Consider the following 17,035-nt stretch of genomic DNA (forward strand, 5'->3'; position numbering starts at 1 on the left):
CGTTTATCAATTCTATATGTGTGTCATTTCGCCCCTTGAATTGGCAACTAGCTTCTCCTCCTTTTAGCAATCGTGGTAAGCAGTCGCTCTCCTCCAATTTGATCAAGGATTCTGCTTTACATACTTGGTTGAGCTGATCATTAAACAATCCTTCGTTGAATTGGCAACTAGCTTCTCCTCCTTTTAGCAATCGTGGTAAGCAGTCGCTCTCCTCCAATTTGATCAAGGATTCTGCTTTACATACTGTGGTTGAGCTGATCATTAAACAATCCTTCGTCAATCCGTATGTTTCTTTCTGATTGACGAGCATCCTGTCGAATTGTAGGTCAAGCTGTTTGCCTTCGTAGATTCCGGCGCGAGTAATGAGGAGATTATATTTGCTAGCCGTAACTTTGGGCATTGAGAGGACGTAGATGAGTAGTGTCCCGTTTGTAAGTACAGATGGTTCGCCATATTCGATTGCTTCGATGACATTTTGATATGGAAGAGTTTCTATTTCTGATAAGATCTGGTTGACTTCGCCTGTGTCGAGTAAATTATTATTGACAATTCCGTGTTTTGCTATTTGGCATGCCCGCACTATCTCATTAACCTCGTCTCGAACTAGCAGGATGTTGTGAAGTGCGCTTTGTTCGAGCTCTATTGATTCGGTTTCCTTCGCTACGTAATTGGTGCGGTCCACCACTTCGTCGATTTTCTTCAGGACTTCTTGCGTAGTTGTGAATAGTTTTTTATTGATTTTGTATTGGTGGTTATTGTTTTCGATGACCTCGTTTTGACTGTTGAGGATATTATTCCAGTCAGTTGCGTCAGGTGATCCTGCCAGCCATTTCCAGGCTGAGCCTATCCAGTCTATAGATCGGATTGTTCTCGTTTTGCTTCTGGTTGCCATCAACTCCTCGAGTCGCCCCAATGTTTGGTTAATATAAAGCTGCGCTAAGAGTTGGTCATTGGGTCGTTTTATTAGGTGACCTGTAAGGTTTTGCATTTGCATCAGAACCGTGACATATTGTTGGAGGTTGACGACATGTACCAGCTTAAATGACCCACCGATGATCCACCCATTTCCGTCCTGGATCGTCACGATTGGTGCCTTGTAATTGAAAATATGGAGACCGCTGATGGCTGATGCCAGCAGTGGGAATCTGCAACAATGTTATATCTAATTTAATGTTGTTAGTGGGTTAGTAATCATTAGAATCTATGAATTTAGGTTATTGTTGTTGGGTTAGCAAAAATTGTTTCTACTACTTATTGACTATTTAATTAAGTATGTTAATGTTAGATTTTTTATTTTTTTTGATGGTTAGATGTGTTATATTGTTATTGGGTTAGCAAAAATTGTTTCTATTACTTTTTGACTATTAAGTAGGTTAATACAAGGTTTTTTTGTAATTGTCGATGGTTAGGTGAAAAATTGTTTTTGTTACTTATTGGCTATTTAAGCGGGTTAGTACTAGGTTTTTTGTTTCTTTTTTTGTGTAATTTTGGATGGTTAGATGTGTTATGTTTATGTTTCTTTTAGGCAGTTCCTACTCGTCCGGAAATTCCATAACAAAGAATTCCCAAAATTTTTGTTATTTGATTCCTTCGGTTTTGTTTGTTACTTTTTTCACTTTCAATTGATTCTGAAGGGTAAAAAGGAAGAGAAAACGCAAAAAAATACAATAATAATTTTTGGACGAATAGCTACTTCCTATTATGTTTTCGTGTAATATTTGTATAATGTGCAGGATTCATAGGGTTTTCTCTGTTCTTTCTTTTTTTTTGTTTGTTTTTTTTCTCTTTCTCAGCGGATTAGGCGCATGAGCTTACTTTTTCTTAGAGTTTTGCGGATTAGGCGCAAAATATTTAATATAATTGCTCAGCGGATTAGGCGCATAAGCTTAAATTTTCTTATAGTTTTGCGGATTAGGCGCAAAATATTCAATATAATTGCTCAGCGGATTAGGCGCATAAGCTTAAATTTTCTTATAGTTTTGCGGATTAGGCGCAAAATATTCAATATAATTGCTCAGCGGATTAGGCGCATAAGCTTAAATTTTCTTATAGTTTTGCGGATTAGGCGCAAAATATTCAATATANTTAGCGGATTAGGCGCATAAGCTTAATTTGTTCGATATTTAAGGGATTAGGCGAAAAATATTCGAATTTTCATTTTCTTAAGGGTCCTTTTCTTATTGTGTCTTTTTATTTGTGCCATTTGTTTTTCTTTTAAGATTTTTCTAATAAACCTATTCATCTTTCTGCTCTTATCAAGGAGTTCTTCGTAGTTAGAGGCTTCTGAGCGATTGAAGAATATTTCGGATGGTTTCTTGGTTGTGACCGAGTGAACTGAATTATTATAACGATCTACGCCTATACTAACGAGTTCTTTGGCCCTGAGATCTGTGTTTTCCGCCTATAGCCATCTATAAATTTCTAATAGTGTAGAGTGGAATCTCTCAATTTGGCCATTTACCTCGCTCCTCTGAGAATTCCTAAAGATTCTAATAGATTCCGTATTAATAATAATAATAATAGATTGGCGCTTACACATATGTTAGTGTTTGGCCGAGCTTCTCCTCCGACTTGTGGCGTGCGCCTTGATGTTGTCACACAAAGCGGAGGGACCTACAGTTTTACGCCGACTCCGAACGGCGATTGTATTTTTATGAGAAGCTGTTTTTCATGGCAGAAATACACTCGGAGGTTTGCCATTGCCTGCCGAGGGACGACCGCTGTTAAGAAAAAACCTTTTTCTATATTTTTTGGGATGTTGCTTTGACCAGGGCTTGAACCCAGGTGCTGATGTGTGAAAGCGCGCACTGCTTACCACTACACCGCAGCGGCCGTATTACTGGGGTAATAAATCCACGTTCGTTGTCCGTAACTAAAATTTTTGGGGTTGTAAAATAGTGGAGAAGTTTCACTATTTTTTGTCTAAGGTGCAGGGTTCCTTTGTTTTTAATATGGAAAAGCTTTGCAAATTTCGAAAACTTATCAATAGAACTTAAAAATTTTTCTCCTTGAATCTCAAAAATATCTATATGAAGGATCTCACATGGTCGTGAGGGGATTGGTGTAACTTGTAATTCTGGCTTATTAGGATGCCTATCGTACTTACTAAGCTTGCAGGTTTCACAAGCCAGCACATATTTCCTAATCTGGCTGCTCATTTTCGGGAAGTAGTACTGCTCTAAAATCTGTTTTCTATTCTCGCTAGCATTGCGGTGAGCTCTTTTGTGCTCCTTCATTATTACCTCGCATACTGCATCTGGATTTGCCAAGTCCTTAACGACCGTCTGCGCTATACGAATTTTATAGTTGGTGAAATGTTCTAAATACACCTTTTGAAGTAAACCCAATAAATTTTCTTGAATTTTGATACCATTTACTACATTTGGGTTTAGTTTTTCCTTTAATATTGTGGTGAGTTCTTCTTCAGAAGCATTTTCTATCCCTACGTAGTGGCGTGAATGTCCAGGATGTGGTTCTTCGTAGATTTGAAGCCCTCTTCCAAATATTATTTGATTCCTGAAGACGTTTAGTGGTGCCTCGACGAATGGAATTAAATCTGTATTATCTTGATCCGCGCTATGAGCCGTATCGCACGTAGATTCGCCCACACTTGCAGCATCGGGATCTGATCCCATAGTTGCAGCTTGGCTAGCGACCTCGGATGCAGGGAGGATAGAATCCGTCAATTGATTTACTTGTGTTTTGAGCCGAGAAAGGGCATCGGCCACGACGTTTGACTTCCCAGGTTTGTAGACAAGCTCATAATTGTACTCCTCGATTCGGGATTTCCAACGCTTAAGCTTAGCGTTGTAATTCCTATTGCTAAGGGAGAAAGTTAACGGTTGGTGATCCGTAAATATGCGTATTTTTCTTGCACCATATAAATAATTTCGAAGGTTATCCAACGCCCAGACTATGGCGAGCATCTCCTTTTCATTCGTCGCATAGCCTTCCTCTGTGGTCGTAAGACTTCTCGAGATAAACGCTATTGGTTTGTCTCTACCGTCGTAGTCTTGAGACAGTACTGCGCCAATTGCATAGTCAGAGGCATCGGTTGTTAAGTTAAACGTCTTTTCAAAATTGGGAAACGTTAGGACCTCTGAAGTGGTTAACACTTCCTTGAGGTTCTCGAATGCCTTAAGGGCGTCTTTATTTAGTGTTATTAGTACTTTCTTGGATTGGGTTGCTTTGACTTGCGCATGCTCTCCCCTCGTAAGGTTGGTAAGTGGTTTCGCGATTTTCGCATAATCGCGGATAAACTTTCTGTAATAGGATGTTAGCCCCAGAAAACTTTTAAGCTCCTTCAAATTTGAAGGTGGCAACAGGTTTTTAATTGAATTAATTTTTTTCGGATCAGGTAATATTCCTTCCGAGGTTACGATGTAGCCCAGGAATTCTACACTTTTTTTCAAAAATTGCGTTTTTTGAAGGTTAACTTTGAGCCCTGCGGCTAGGAGTCTGGAGAGGATTGTTTCGATGTCCTTTAAATGGGTGGCCTCGTCTTTGCTAAAAATTATTATGTCGTCGATATACACGAAACAAACGCGACCTATGAATTCCTTGAGGACATCATCGATCATCCGTTGGAAGATCGAGGGTGCATTTTTAAGCCCGAAGGGGAGCCGCAAAAATTCATATTTGCCATTCATAGTAGAAAACGCCGTTTTCGGAATGTCCCGCTCCTTCATTGGGATTTGGTGGAATCCTGAAGTTAAATCTAGTGTGGTAAAGTATTTGGCATCACCGAGGCTAGCGATAGTGCCGTTGATATCTGGAATCGGATATGTATCGGGGATGGTTACGGCGTTTAGCCTTTTGAAATCGATTACCATGCGGTATTTCTTCTCCCCGTCTGAGCCAGATTTTTTTGGGACAATCCATATGGGAGAGTTATATGGGCTTTTCGAAGGACGAATAATGCCTTCTGAAAGGAGTTCTTGAATTTGCCTCTCGACTTCGCCGCGCATGTTGACGGGGTAGGGGTAGCTTTTCGTGTAAATGGGTGTTTCTGTGTTAGTCCTTATTTCTGCCTGTACGTTGGTAGCGATTTCTGTGCACCGATCAACTGGACCAAATAAATTTTCGTATCTATTCAATATGCTGTTGAGTTGCTTTCTTGTAGAGTCAGTGATATAAGGATCGAGAGGGATGCTTGCGTCTATACTATTGACATTCTGTGCTTCCTTTCGCTTAAGGGGGAGCAATATGTCAGGTTTCAATATAAGGAGGTTTAATTCCCTGTCTAGTACGGCTTTGATTTCCGTAAGTGTGTCATCGCCTATAATTCCATGGAAGGATGTGAGTCCAGGGAGGACAAAAAATGTAGTAGGCAGGTCCTTGCCTACAAACTTAAAAAAATTTCCACAAATTTTCCTGTCTACCAAAATTTCCCCCCCCGCGGAAGTGACATGGAATGGTTTATCCACTGGTCTAGTGTTTTGGGCGATGCGTTCGCTGATGTAGTTTTTATTTGCTCCCGTGTCCACTAAAAACTCTAAAGTGCCATGATCCCGCGTATCATATTCTAGATATGGTACGCCGGACACGAGGCTCCTATTGTAAAATTTACCTGATCGCATACTTGCTCGTTACTTAATTCGTTGGAAGCATTTTCTACCACATCTTCGTCCCCTGGAACTAAATGGAATAGCTTTTGCTGTTTGCTACCACTTTGTTTTGAGAGTCCCGTGGAAGTTGAACCTCTCTTCAAGCCATCGTATCTTGGGAACCTTGGACTAGAGGTCTGTCGGGTTTGGGAAGATTGATTGGTATCTCTTCTTTCGGCTCCTGATATATTGTTATTACGCCAGCTTTGTGTCGATTGGTTGCTGCCCCTAGTTTGCCCTGAGGATGTGTAAGAGGGATAGGAACCCCCCTGATTTGTGGTTCTTCCTGTGTATCCTCTGTTTGTCTGCGTCCCATTATTGTATCCCGATTGGCTTTGTGCCGGATTTTGAAATTCCTCGGTAAAATCTCTGTTGCCCCTCGAAAAATAACGCGATGCTGAAGATTGATATGCATCGCCGAACATTCGGCCACTTCTGTTTAAAGCTTGTGGAGGGCGGTAGATAGCGTTTCGTCTATCCACGTTTAGGAAGGTAAGACATGAGGAATATGCTTCGGGTAAGGATTTTGGCTTCTGCATAAGTAACAGAGTCGGAAGATCACCATTTAGCCCCCTAATAAAAACATCCAGAGCCCTACGCCGGTGTGCTTCCGTTAATGCCTGGACGGTTTCCCCATGGACGTATTTGTCTGTATTTATAGTGTTGATCATAAGTGACAACTGCTTATTGATTTTAGCATAGAATTCCGAAACTTTTTGGCCACCTTGTGTCATGAAAGTAAGTTGTTGATCCAACGTATCTATATCCCTGGAATCTGCGTAATTCAGTGACAAAATTTCCTTAATTTTTCGCCAGTCACTCTCAAGAATGTTATGCGACACTAGTGCAGCATCGGCTGCACCCCTAATTTTGCACCTGATGTGCCTCAGAATGGCCCTATAGATTGGTTTATGCCGTACAACCTGGTAGTCATTTAAAACCTGCTCTACGCTATGGACCCAGGAGGAATAATGCTCCCTGGATCCATCGAACACTTGAAGCTCCTTCACGCAGTCTGGCAATTTAGAAATTTCCCNTGCAATTCCCATGATTTCAATAATTCCGATACTTGACCTGATTGGTGGTTGCGCGTGTGCCGCGTCAGCAAAGTTAGTAAGTGCAACAATATGGTCACATGCCTGGCAACGTGAGTAAAGGGTGCGCCATTGATCGGTATTGGTATTACAGGTAAGATAACTTGCATTAGCAGAGTGCACTTTACTTTTGTTTACAATTTGGTTGCCAAACACACTACAGCAGATCGTTTGACACATTTACTAGAACTTGCCTGCAAAAAATCTTCGGACTAAAACTGGTAACTTCTGACAGAGAGAGGACCTTTTTTACTCTCTTTTTTGTCCTCTCAATAGTCAGAGAACCGAGCACGGGATCGATTTCCAGTAAATTCTGACTGATTCTGCCTAGTCCGATTTCGTACGGGATCGCAACTTTTTCTTGAGGATTGTCAAAATTGGCCATACCCAAGTTAAAAGTTTTTTTCTAGAGATCCGAGTTAAAAAGTGTTAAGGTGAAACCTTCCATTTTTTTTAATTGTTGTAAAAAGTTTGATCCGAAACCTGAGATCTACCACATTTTTTCCAGAATCTACACACAGAATTTTTATTAAGTCCGATCACTGAGATCAACATGCCATCAATCCAATTAGATTTAATACATGCATACATATGTACATAAGTATGTTCAAATTAGAATTGATATGGTAAAGTACCCAGTAGAAATCGGTTGTATGCGTTCATGAAGAATGCTTGCTATATGAGTGAATTAGTGTGAACAATTCATGCGTAGTCATGAATTTCCACGAATAAATTCAAATTCTAGTGAATTGCAAGCGAATTTACGTTGTCGTTGTTTTTAGTACATTTCTTGATAAATTTGAAGTGGAATTTTTGTAATATTTTCAGTCTTGTACAAAAATTTTAGTGAACGGACGTGTTGTGCGATACAATTTTCAGCACAAACGGGCTTTTACAAGATATGCATTTGCATATGTAAGTGCTACTTTTTTGTATGTCCCCGTATATTGAAATATATCAGAGAAGTAGCATTTACATACGGGGATACATATCTTGTAAGAATGCTTTAATACTGTTCCATTAATGCATTTTTGTATGTTTGCAACATTAATACAGCCATATGCATACAGCAGTAGTACAAGTGTATGGTTAGAGTACACATACGCTCTGAGAAACCACGCGTGTTAAATGGAAATGAAGGTTCATTTATACTGGCATGTATACACAGCAGCAAGCTCATGCCACCAACAGCAATGCCGTATGCATAAAATTTCTACTGGGTAATTTAGCCCTGTTTTTTACGGGAATCTTGCCTCTGTCTAGCCGAATTCCATTTTTCCAACGCTGTGGTGGCATGCACAAACAACAGCAAATCATTGATGTACATCAGTGTTGCCACAAAAAAAATTGCCAATTACTCAAAATTTTCTTATTACAGATTATATATGTACTACAATTTACAAGTACTTAGTATAAAAATTAATTACATTCTTCAATTAAATTGGTACATTTGTTCTTGCGGCTCAAACAAAGTATCACCGTTATTTTTTATGTCTTGCTTTGTATATAATATTGCTACNTGTACATCAGTGTTGCCTCAAAAAAATTGCCAAATTCCTCAAAAACAAATGAAAAATCCTCAAAATCCGGACAAATTACTCAAAATTTTTTATTACAGATATGAGTATTATGTACTACGGTACTTAGAATAAAAATTAATTATATTCTCCAATTCAATTGGTACTTTTGTTCTTGCGGCTCAAACAAATTATGTATCACCGTTATTTTTATGCCTTGCTTTGTATATAATATTGCTGCAATTATATCTGTGCTCTATCTGGTCCTCAAGTCAGTCCTACACATTTTAAACTACTAAATATACGTTTTACTAAAGCATTAGAAAATGGCTATATTAGTAATGCAGATATATTTTCTTTTTAAATTGGGAAACCTATATGAACCTGAGGAATCTTTTAATTCAAAAACTTTTTTCCTATAATTTTCTGGATTTAATGAAGAATCAATGTGAATATTCTTATGATCAAACAATGCGTGTTCTCTCCATTCGATATCGAGATTTTGCAAGTTCAAAATAAGTTGAAAATATAAACTTTTGTAATAACAAAAGAAAAACATAAAAAATAACATTGCAAAACAAATGATCATTCAAGAATCTATTCACTTATTTATGTACATACATAAATATGTATATCGCCTATGCATACATATCATTTCAGTACTTTGTACCATAGTCTTTTTCTTATTCAATGCTAAAAAAAATTGTCATTCGAAATCACATATTTTAGTTGTACTCATAGTAGTAAAAATATGCAGCTTCTGCTGACTGTAAATGTGTTGAATTGAATACAATTTGTTAATAAACAGTAACCGTAGAATTTTAATGATAAATGAATTTTTGTGACGCAAACAAGGAAGGATTTAGGAATTCAGCGATTAATTCAAGGATAATCGTAGCAATACACTACTTAGAGTAACGACATTTTAGCATTCTTTGGCTATTTCCCTTTCGTTTGGTTATATAATGTTTCTTATTTTTTTATGAAAGTGTAGCTCGTTATCTAACAAAAACCATGTTGGTAAAAATGTCAAACATTTTCGTTAAACATTCTGAGTATGTAGTTTTGTAGCCCATTCAATTTTATTTAAATGAAGTGCAAACTTTAATTAACTTCGATTTACTATTGATTTTTGGAAATTTTTTTTTGTGGAAGGTGTGGCGGATTTTCTCCATACAACAAAAATATCGAACATAATTTGTAAAATTGTCAAAAATCAATCAAAAACAATCTACTTCAAATTTGCACTTTATTATACTAAAATTTAAAAAACTGCGTACTCAAAAAAATTCTAAAAAAATGTGATTAAACAGTTTCAAATTTTGATGAACATCTGTTAAAACTAATAATTCGACAATCGCATAGTGTAAAGTTACTGAAATGCACTACTGTTGTTCTAATTAAAAAAAAAAAATATAACTATTCAATTCGGTAGAGAAATGTAGGGGGTAATGCCCCTTGACTGAATCATGTTTTCGTTTTCTATCTGGAATTATAAAGGAGTAATGGGAGGTTCCATGGGAAAGCGAACCTCAGTGCAAAAATTATTTTCTTTATAAAACTAACAAACGTGGGGATAAAACATTTGTAAAAATCTTGAATCAACCAAAAAATAACAAATTAAAGCTATAAATGCATTTTTATTACCTCTTTTACAATTTGAAATCAAGTTCTAAGTAAATTTTTTGAATGAATTTAAAGTAGGTTGTGTGTTCAAGTGTTTGGTAGAAAAATATTTAGTAGAACTCATCTGCTTTTAATAAAATTGTGTTATATATTAATTTGTGTGACTGATTTATCTATATTATGAGTTATTATTAAGCAGTATTAGTCTTGTCCCACCCGTGACAAAAAAGCTAAAAGTTGCTATATTTAATTACAGAAGTTGAGGTTGTGTTTCGTGTTTGTTACATAATGTTAGAAATTCATTGCAAATATCTACCACAATTGCATTGTCGTTTCTACGTAGTTAGATAAGAATAATTCAACAGAGAAGCATGTCCCACCCGTGTCAGAGGTAGGTTTACAGGGCTGATAAGCTTTATTTGTTTGTTGCGGTGGACGCAGGGGAGGAGGGGGGATGCGCGGACTCGTCCATTATCTATATACCCCTGTGGTCAGCTGATTAAGTAAGTTAGATTTTGACCCGTTTTAGTTTTTTATTTGGTTAATCTAATGTTTATAGTTTGTTTTATAAAAGTCTAGCACATTACCTAACCAGAACCGCATAAATCTACAATTCAAACTTCTTACAAAAATTATAAAAATTCAACAAACTTTAACAATTAAACCAAAAAATTTTAAACTTTTTGTTCAGAATTTTTAGGTATGCAGTTTTATAATCCATTAAATTTAAGTGGGTAAAAGTGAAAATTTCAATACGCCAGGAAATCGCGTTCATTTTTATAATTTTTTTGGCTGACGGTGCTAAGTATTTTATTCTATATAAAAGGCACCATCCTAAGGTAAAACGTGAGTGAATTTAACCCCTACTTGGCTTCTTATATTTTTTAATAACTAATCTTTATATATGGACCACACTAAAAGCTCCCTTTCATATAAAAATTCGTACGTATCCTACCCGTGACAAACGTTGCCCCACCCGTCACAGAGGAATTTCGGATTTTTTGTATAATAAAGCCATAATTTTTTTGTAGTTTTTGCTTTGTTTGTGTTCCTGGTTCTTTGTTTTATTATAAGACATCAAGTTCACACAGAAAAGTGAAATAAATTCGCAGAGTTTTCCTAAAATATGTCTGCTCCAAAAAGCGGGTTCTGTTTTTGTCCCACCCGTGACAAAAGAAATACATCCGATTTTTTCCATATAAAAGGCTGGAATTTTTTTCGTATTTTGTAATAACTCATATAATATTCACCTAGCTTTATCAAAATGTAGAATTGTTGAGTACTTTATACTTAAATTTAAACAAGAATGACAATTTTTTCTGTACAAATGTCCAACCCGTGACGGTGGAATCGCCCTAATGTAAAAATGACGTGATTTAAGTAGTTTCCATTGATTCTTATAAATACAAGTGACTAGTTTAATTTGAAACAGGCCGTTGTTTTGAAGACAAGAATAATAGAGAATAGTTTCAATATTTTGCATAAAATCCGTTGAACTGTAGGGAATGCAAAAAAATGTCTGTAGGTTTAAAATTTCTTTAGATTTTTTCACGGTTTTACTACACTCTTGCTAACCAATGATTTTTTTTATAAAGCTTAAAAGATTTTTTCCATATTTAAACTTAAAATTTGCTAACAAATTATTAGTCCAAAAAATTGTTTAGTCCACGTAGTCATCAAAAGTGGTTTTCTATGGATAAGCTGAGAATTTTAAAAACTTTTTAAACATGGATTTCATGAACAGGTCTACGATTTGTACTCGGCAAGACAGATAGAATCTGTATTCGTTTCACCATGTGTACTCGGCCATTGAGAAAGTTTTTGCAAATATCTTGATTTTGCCACACCGATAAAATGTTTAATGTTCTTTTTTTTCTTTTTAGACGAATTTTCGCAACAGAGTCATGTCATGGGAGAGCATAAGTTCGAAGGATCTACTTAGGTAAGAATAACCGTTAATATGCATGTTGTTTTATTATAAAACTAGCAATTGCCCGCTTGCTTCGCAGCGCCTAGTAAGATCTTTTGCGTTGGCCAATTCAAAAATAGCGTTTAAAAGCAAAAGCAGTCTGTAAAGTAAACATTTTTAGTTTAAATTGGAACGACTAAAAAACGAAATCCTCCTCACACATATGCCAAGGATAGTAGCGCTGTGATTCCATATGGAATACTAATCCCTTTCGATGTAATGTGTTTTACCTATGGTCTTATTTCCACCTGTGAGATCTCTACCAAGCGCGCGTAATATTCTTCTATGATCCTGCAACTTCAGCATTAGTCCGGTATACCATGTAAGCCAATAAAAGTCCTTATACGGAAACTCAAGAGCACAGATGAGCGTTTTCAATTATAGGAAGGCCAAGAACCCTTGCTGCTCCACAGGATGACAAGTTTTCGCGTACTTTGGCTAAATGAGTCGTGTGATCTCATGAATATCGTTCAAATGAAGCCATTGATATACCTATCGTGTTCCTTCTTGGACAGATGTGATCGAATCTTTCCTTTTCAATTTGCCACTTTTACAATTCGTCTTAATATTTATGAATTGGTTTCTATGAGTCTTACTGCTGTAATAACGGCCGCCTCGAGCAACTTCGTCAATCGGAGGTAGATGCAAGATCACGCTTACACAGTGTTACGGTCTTTATATGCATACTTAAACGCATCCTTGATTTAGCCATCTAATCAGATTTTATAAAAAATACGGATTTTCTAAATACCTAAACTCCGGCTTTTATAAGCAACTATACTCCAACGCCACCAGCGTGTTTTCTAGTAGCCTATAATAGGACCTCCGACAGTTTGACTGAAATTTTGATTCCCCCCATAGTAAGTACATGGAAACCAAAAGCGAAAAGTGAACCGGTTCAGGGAAGATGAAACTCATGATAAGGCTGAATATGTTTCGAATGAAAAAATGATCATCATTAAAGTAATAAACGTTTCGAATGTGTATTAACAAAACAGGTTCATAAATACGACTTTTAGAAATAACTCAACTCCCGCGCCACCTAGCGGCTCCGTTTTTGGTAAACGTTTTTTCCATTACGCTGAAACTATACCTTTTGAATTTGAAAGAAATCGGTTCATAAATACGACTTTTATAAATATCTCGACTCCCGCGTCACCTACCGAGTTTTCTGGTAGCCTATAATAGGACCATATATGAAAGGTATAATCTATGAAAATTTAACTGAAATCTATGCAGTAGTTTTTGAGTTAACTCCAAACAACGAAAACGGCTATTATTTTATATTTATAGATATTTAAGACAACGCTAATCGCTAAGGTTCAATCAGAAGTTGAAAAACAAAAACTAAAAGCTCTTTTAAAAAAAAAAAACATAATTTTTAAAAACTGATCCAAAATATATGTATCATAATTAGGGAAGACAAAAATATGGACAAAACACTTTATTATATGTATGATTATTAAAATGACTTCAAAATATCAAAAATATGTCAACATCGAAATGTATACAACGAAAATTTTTCGATTAACACATACAAAGTTTTTGTACATACATACAAAATGTATGTATTTAACAAAGTGTGATTGAATTTGGCATTGCTATCAGAAGAACCGACCTGGGGCCGATTTCATAAAGCGACAGTGATAATTTTGCAAGGACATGTTGTCAGTGACAACTCGACAGTTTGGTGGGTGTTTTGTTTCATAAAAACAACTGTCACCACCTCCTATATTGCAGAGAAATTCCATTGAAAAAGTGACAAATTTTCATTTTCGGAGTTTAAATAGTCGTAGACAAAATTGTCGCCAGTCATACGAAATTTATATGTAAATCATATGTAATATTGCATTTGTATTATTTTAGTTTTAAGAACTATTAAATTAATTGAAAAGTAATGAAATGCACGCAATTACCATATAAATAAATTTACAAAACTCTCCTGTGTAAGCTTTCCGACGGAGCTATTTGGTTTTGCCGCCATTGTCACGACAATTTTGCCAGAGTGACAATTGTCAGCACAATTGTCGACAATATTCCATATTATCACCGCCGTTTTCCAAAAATTTTCACAGTTGCCTACAAACGTATACGAAACAGGAAAAAAGTCGCCGACAATTCTGGCAGTGAAATTTTATAGAAAAATCGATTGTCGCACCTCTCACTTTTATGAAATAGGCTCCTGTGTTGTCAATCACACCTTGTGTGCTTTTTTACGGGCTTCGAAATAAACTTGGGAGAATCCCAGCTGCTACAAATAAAGGGCAATCTCGAGTTATAGTATGGTTTGATTTCCACTTGGATTCTCAACTTGGTTTATTCTCTAAGGCAATAAATACAAAAATGCAATTTACAAATAGTACAAGCTATACAAGTTGATGTTACTCACATTGGTTTCGCTCCGTAGACATGTAAAAAAGAACGGAATTTGCTAGAAGCACGACTACTTATAGCTTGACTTATTACATAAAATTAATACATAAGTGACATTCAAATACAGATACAATACAAAAGATCGGCATCCCCGGCCCCGTGAGCAGACCCGGATGGGGAGGCTTCACTAATAGTTCCGGCTGGTTCCACATCAAGTACCGCTAACTTTGAAATAGGTCTTCGGTAGACTCCGCTGCTTGTCGTGACATGGGCGGAGCGGGCGACGCCGTCTCTACCGTAGTGTAGCTCCACCACCCTTCCTCTCTTCCACTGCGACCTGGGAGATTCGGCTTCACATATCAAAACGAGACATCCTGGTTGGATGGGCTTTGCTGCCAAACACCACTTTTTATGCCGCGTCAGTTGGGTAAATATTCGCGCACCCATTGGTGCCACATACCGTTCTTCAAATTCTGCACCACACGCCACTGCTTTCTCAGGCACAACAGGCGGTGATCAAATGGCGCTGGCGTCTGTGTGGAGTTGGGGCACCCCAACAAAAAGTGGTTGGGAGTCAATGGCNTACCGTAGTGTAGCTCCACCACCCTTCCTCTCTTCCACTGCGACCTGGGAGATTCGGCTTCACATATCAAAACGAGACATCCTGGTTGGATGGGCTTTGCTGCCAAACACCACTTTTTATGCCGCGTCAGTTGGGTAAATATTCGCGCACCCATTGGTGCCACATACCGTTCTTCAAATTCTGCACCACACGCCACTGCTTTCTCAGGCACAACAGGCGGTGATCAAATGGCGCTGGCGTCTGTGTGGAGTTGGGGCCAGAAAAAAGTGGTTGGGAGTCAATGGCTCCGGCTCCGCGGGCGTCACCGGTAGGTGTGTTAACGGCCTGGCGTTGACCATGTTTTCAGCCTCAATTAAAAAGCTCTGCAGCGTTTCGAGTCGTGGCGAGTGTTCCTTCAACATAGTAAATAGCGCTTTCATTACTGATTGTACGAGTCTTTCCCATGCGCCACCTTCACTCGGATTCGCAGGTGTGTTAAATTTCCACCGAATGCCCAATGGCGTCAAGCCTGCCGTTAAAGAAGAAGAATCTAAGAACGAACTTACGCCTTGCAGCTCCTTTGCGATGCCAACAAAGTTTGTGCCATTGTCGCTCCTTATCACCTCGGGCACTCCGCGTCTATTAATGAAATTTCGGATGCAGATAAGGCACGCGTCACTTGACAGGTCAGTCGCCACTTCTAAATGGATGGCGCGCACAGTGAACCAGGTGAACAGTGCGACCCACCTCTTCTCACGCTGGCGACGAATAGTTACGCTGATCGGGCTAAAGAAGTTGAGCCCCGTATAGGTGAAGCTCAATCGGTCAGAGGGTAGAACACCCATTTGCGGTTGCTGGGGCTTGGCACGTTTCAGGCGACAAAGTTGGCATCGCGACTGCACGCTATTTAGCAGTCTTCGAAGCGAAGGGATCCAATACCGTAGACGAATCTCACTCATCACCGTGGCAACGTCGATGTGTAAAAAGTTTAAGTGATAGTATTCGGCAAGCAAGCGCGTCACCCTGTGATTATTTGGCAATATAATCGGCTGTCTCGCTTCGATCGACGTGCATGCTGCCCTTTCAATTCTTCCGCATACTCGCAGCATGCCACCATTTGCAATAAAGGGGTTGAGTGTCCTCAATGTACTGCTGGCTGAAACAGCGCCATTGCGCTTTATATCGGCAAGTTCTTCGGCATACTCTCGTTCCTGGCCGAATTTTATAAGATGTGTTTCCGATTGACGCTCTTCGTCAACGGTTAGTTCGCCTTTGGTGGACGCTTCGTGCCGCACTTTCCTCAACAAACTTTGAACATAACGATGTACCCATGCCACAGAACGTTTTAGTCTAGAATAATTCGAAAAGCGATCAATATTTGGCATTATCACGTATACTTGCCTCGCAGTTGACATAATGTATTTGACGCGCAGCTCATCTCTGCTGTGCTCCTCGCTATTAGTCATAAGTGATTCTTTCGGCCATAGGTTCTCGTCTTCCAACAAAAATTCTGGTCCATTTTTCCAGCGTCCATCGGCGTTATAATTCGCCGGAAATTTCGCTCTAGTGGTGCATCGGCTGGATTGAGCGGCCCGGGACACCAGCGCCAGTCTCCGATCTCGCAAGCTTCTAAAATTTCTGCCACTCTGTTGGCTACGTATTGTTTATATCGTCGGTGATCTGCTCGAATCCATTGAATAACTGTCAACGAGTCGGTCCAGAAATAGAAGCGATTAATGATTTTATTATGGTTTAATACGATAGTTTCTTTTAACCTTAGCGCCATGACCGCAGCCTGCAGCTCAAGCTTCGGTATGGTATGGTACCGCGTTGGCGCGCAGCTTGACTTTGCCATAACGAATCTAACGATAACCCTACCATCACTCATCACCAGTGTTGCCGTTTTAGCCCTTTGGTGGCTAAATTTGGCTACCAAATTCTTTTTTTGGCCACAAAAATTTGAAATTGCCCCTAGTCCTTTTTTTAGCCCTTTCAAAATTTATTCATCATTGTCATTAACATTTTTTTTTATGATTTTCATGAATTTAACTCTTCGCTCATAAAGCGAACGCCTTTCCCTTAAGGCAAGTAAACATATGTCTATGTATGTTCCTTACGTTTCTGGGCCGTTATCTTATCCGTTAACGATTTAACTATACATTAAAATAGGTAAGTTGGCGGCCCTTAATATGCTTTATGTGTTACACAAAAAGTNCAAAATTTATTCATCATTGTCATTAACATTTTTTTTTATGATTTTCATGAATTTAACTCTTCGCTCATAAAGC

General features: G+C 38.2%; 1 protein-coding gene across 3 annotated transcripts in view; it reads left to right on the forward strand.

Annotated features, from left to right (window-relative positions):
* The window catches only part of LOC108361769 (43 kDa receptor-associated protein of the synapse homolog), a 124,477-nt gene that overhangs the window by 43,975 nt on the left and 63,467 nt on the right, over nt 1–17,035 (forward strand). For all 3 annotated transcript variants that reach the window (XM_017614515.1, XM_017614517.1, XM_017614518.1), the window contains exon 2: nt 11,727–11,785. In XM_017614515.1, coding sequence (XP_017470004.1) covers nt 11,727–11,785 — 59 coding nt within the window. The remainder of the gene's footprint in view (nt 1–11,726; nt 11,786–17,035) is intronic.

The sequence above is a fragment of the Rhagoletis zephyria genome, unplaced genomic scaffold (genome assembly GCF_001687245.7).
Source record: "Rhagoletis zephyria isolate East Lansing unplaced genomic scaffold, Rhagoletis_zephyria_1.1 Rzeph_scaffold_00843, whole genome shotgun sequence".
NCBI lineage: Eukaryota > Metazoa > Arthropoda > Insecta > Diptera > Tephritidae > Rhagoletis > Rhagoletis zephyria.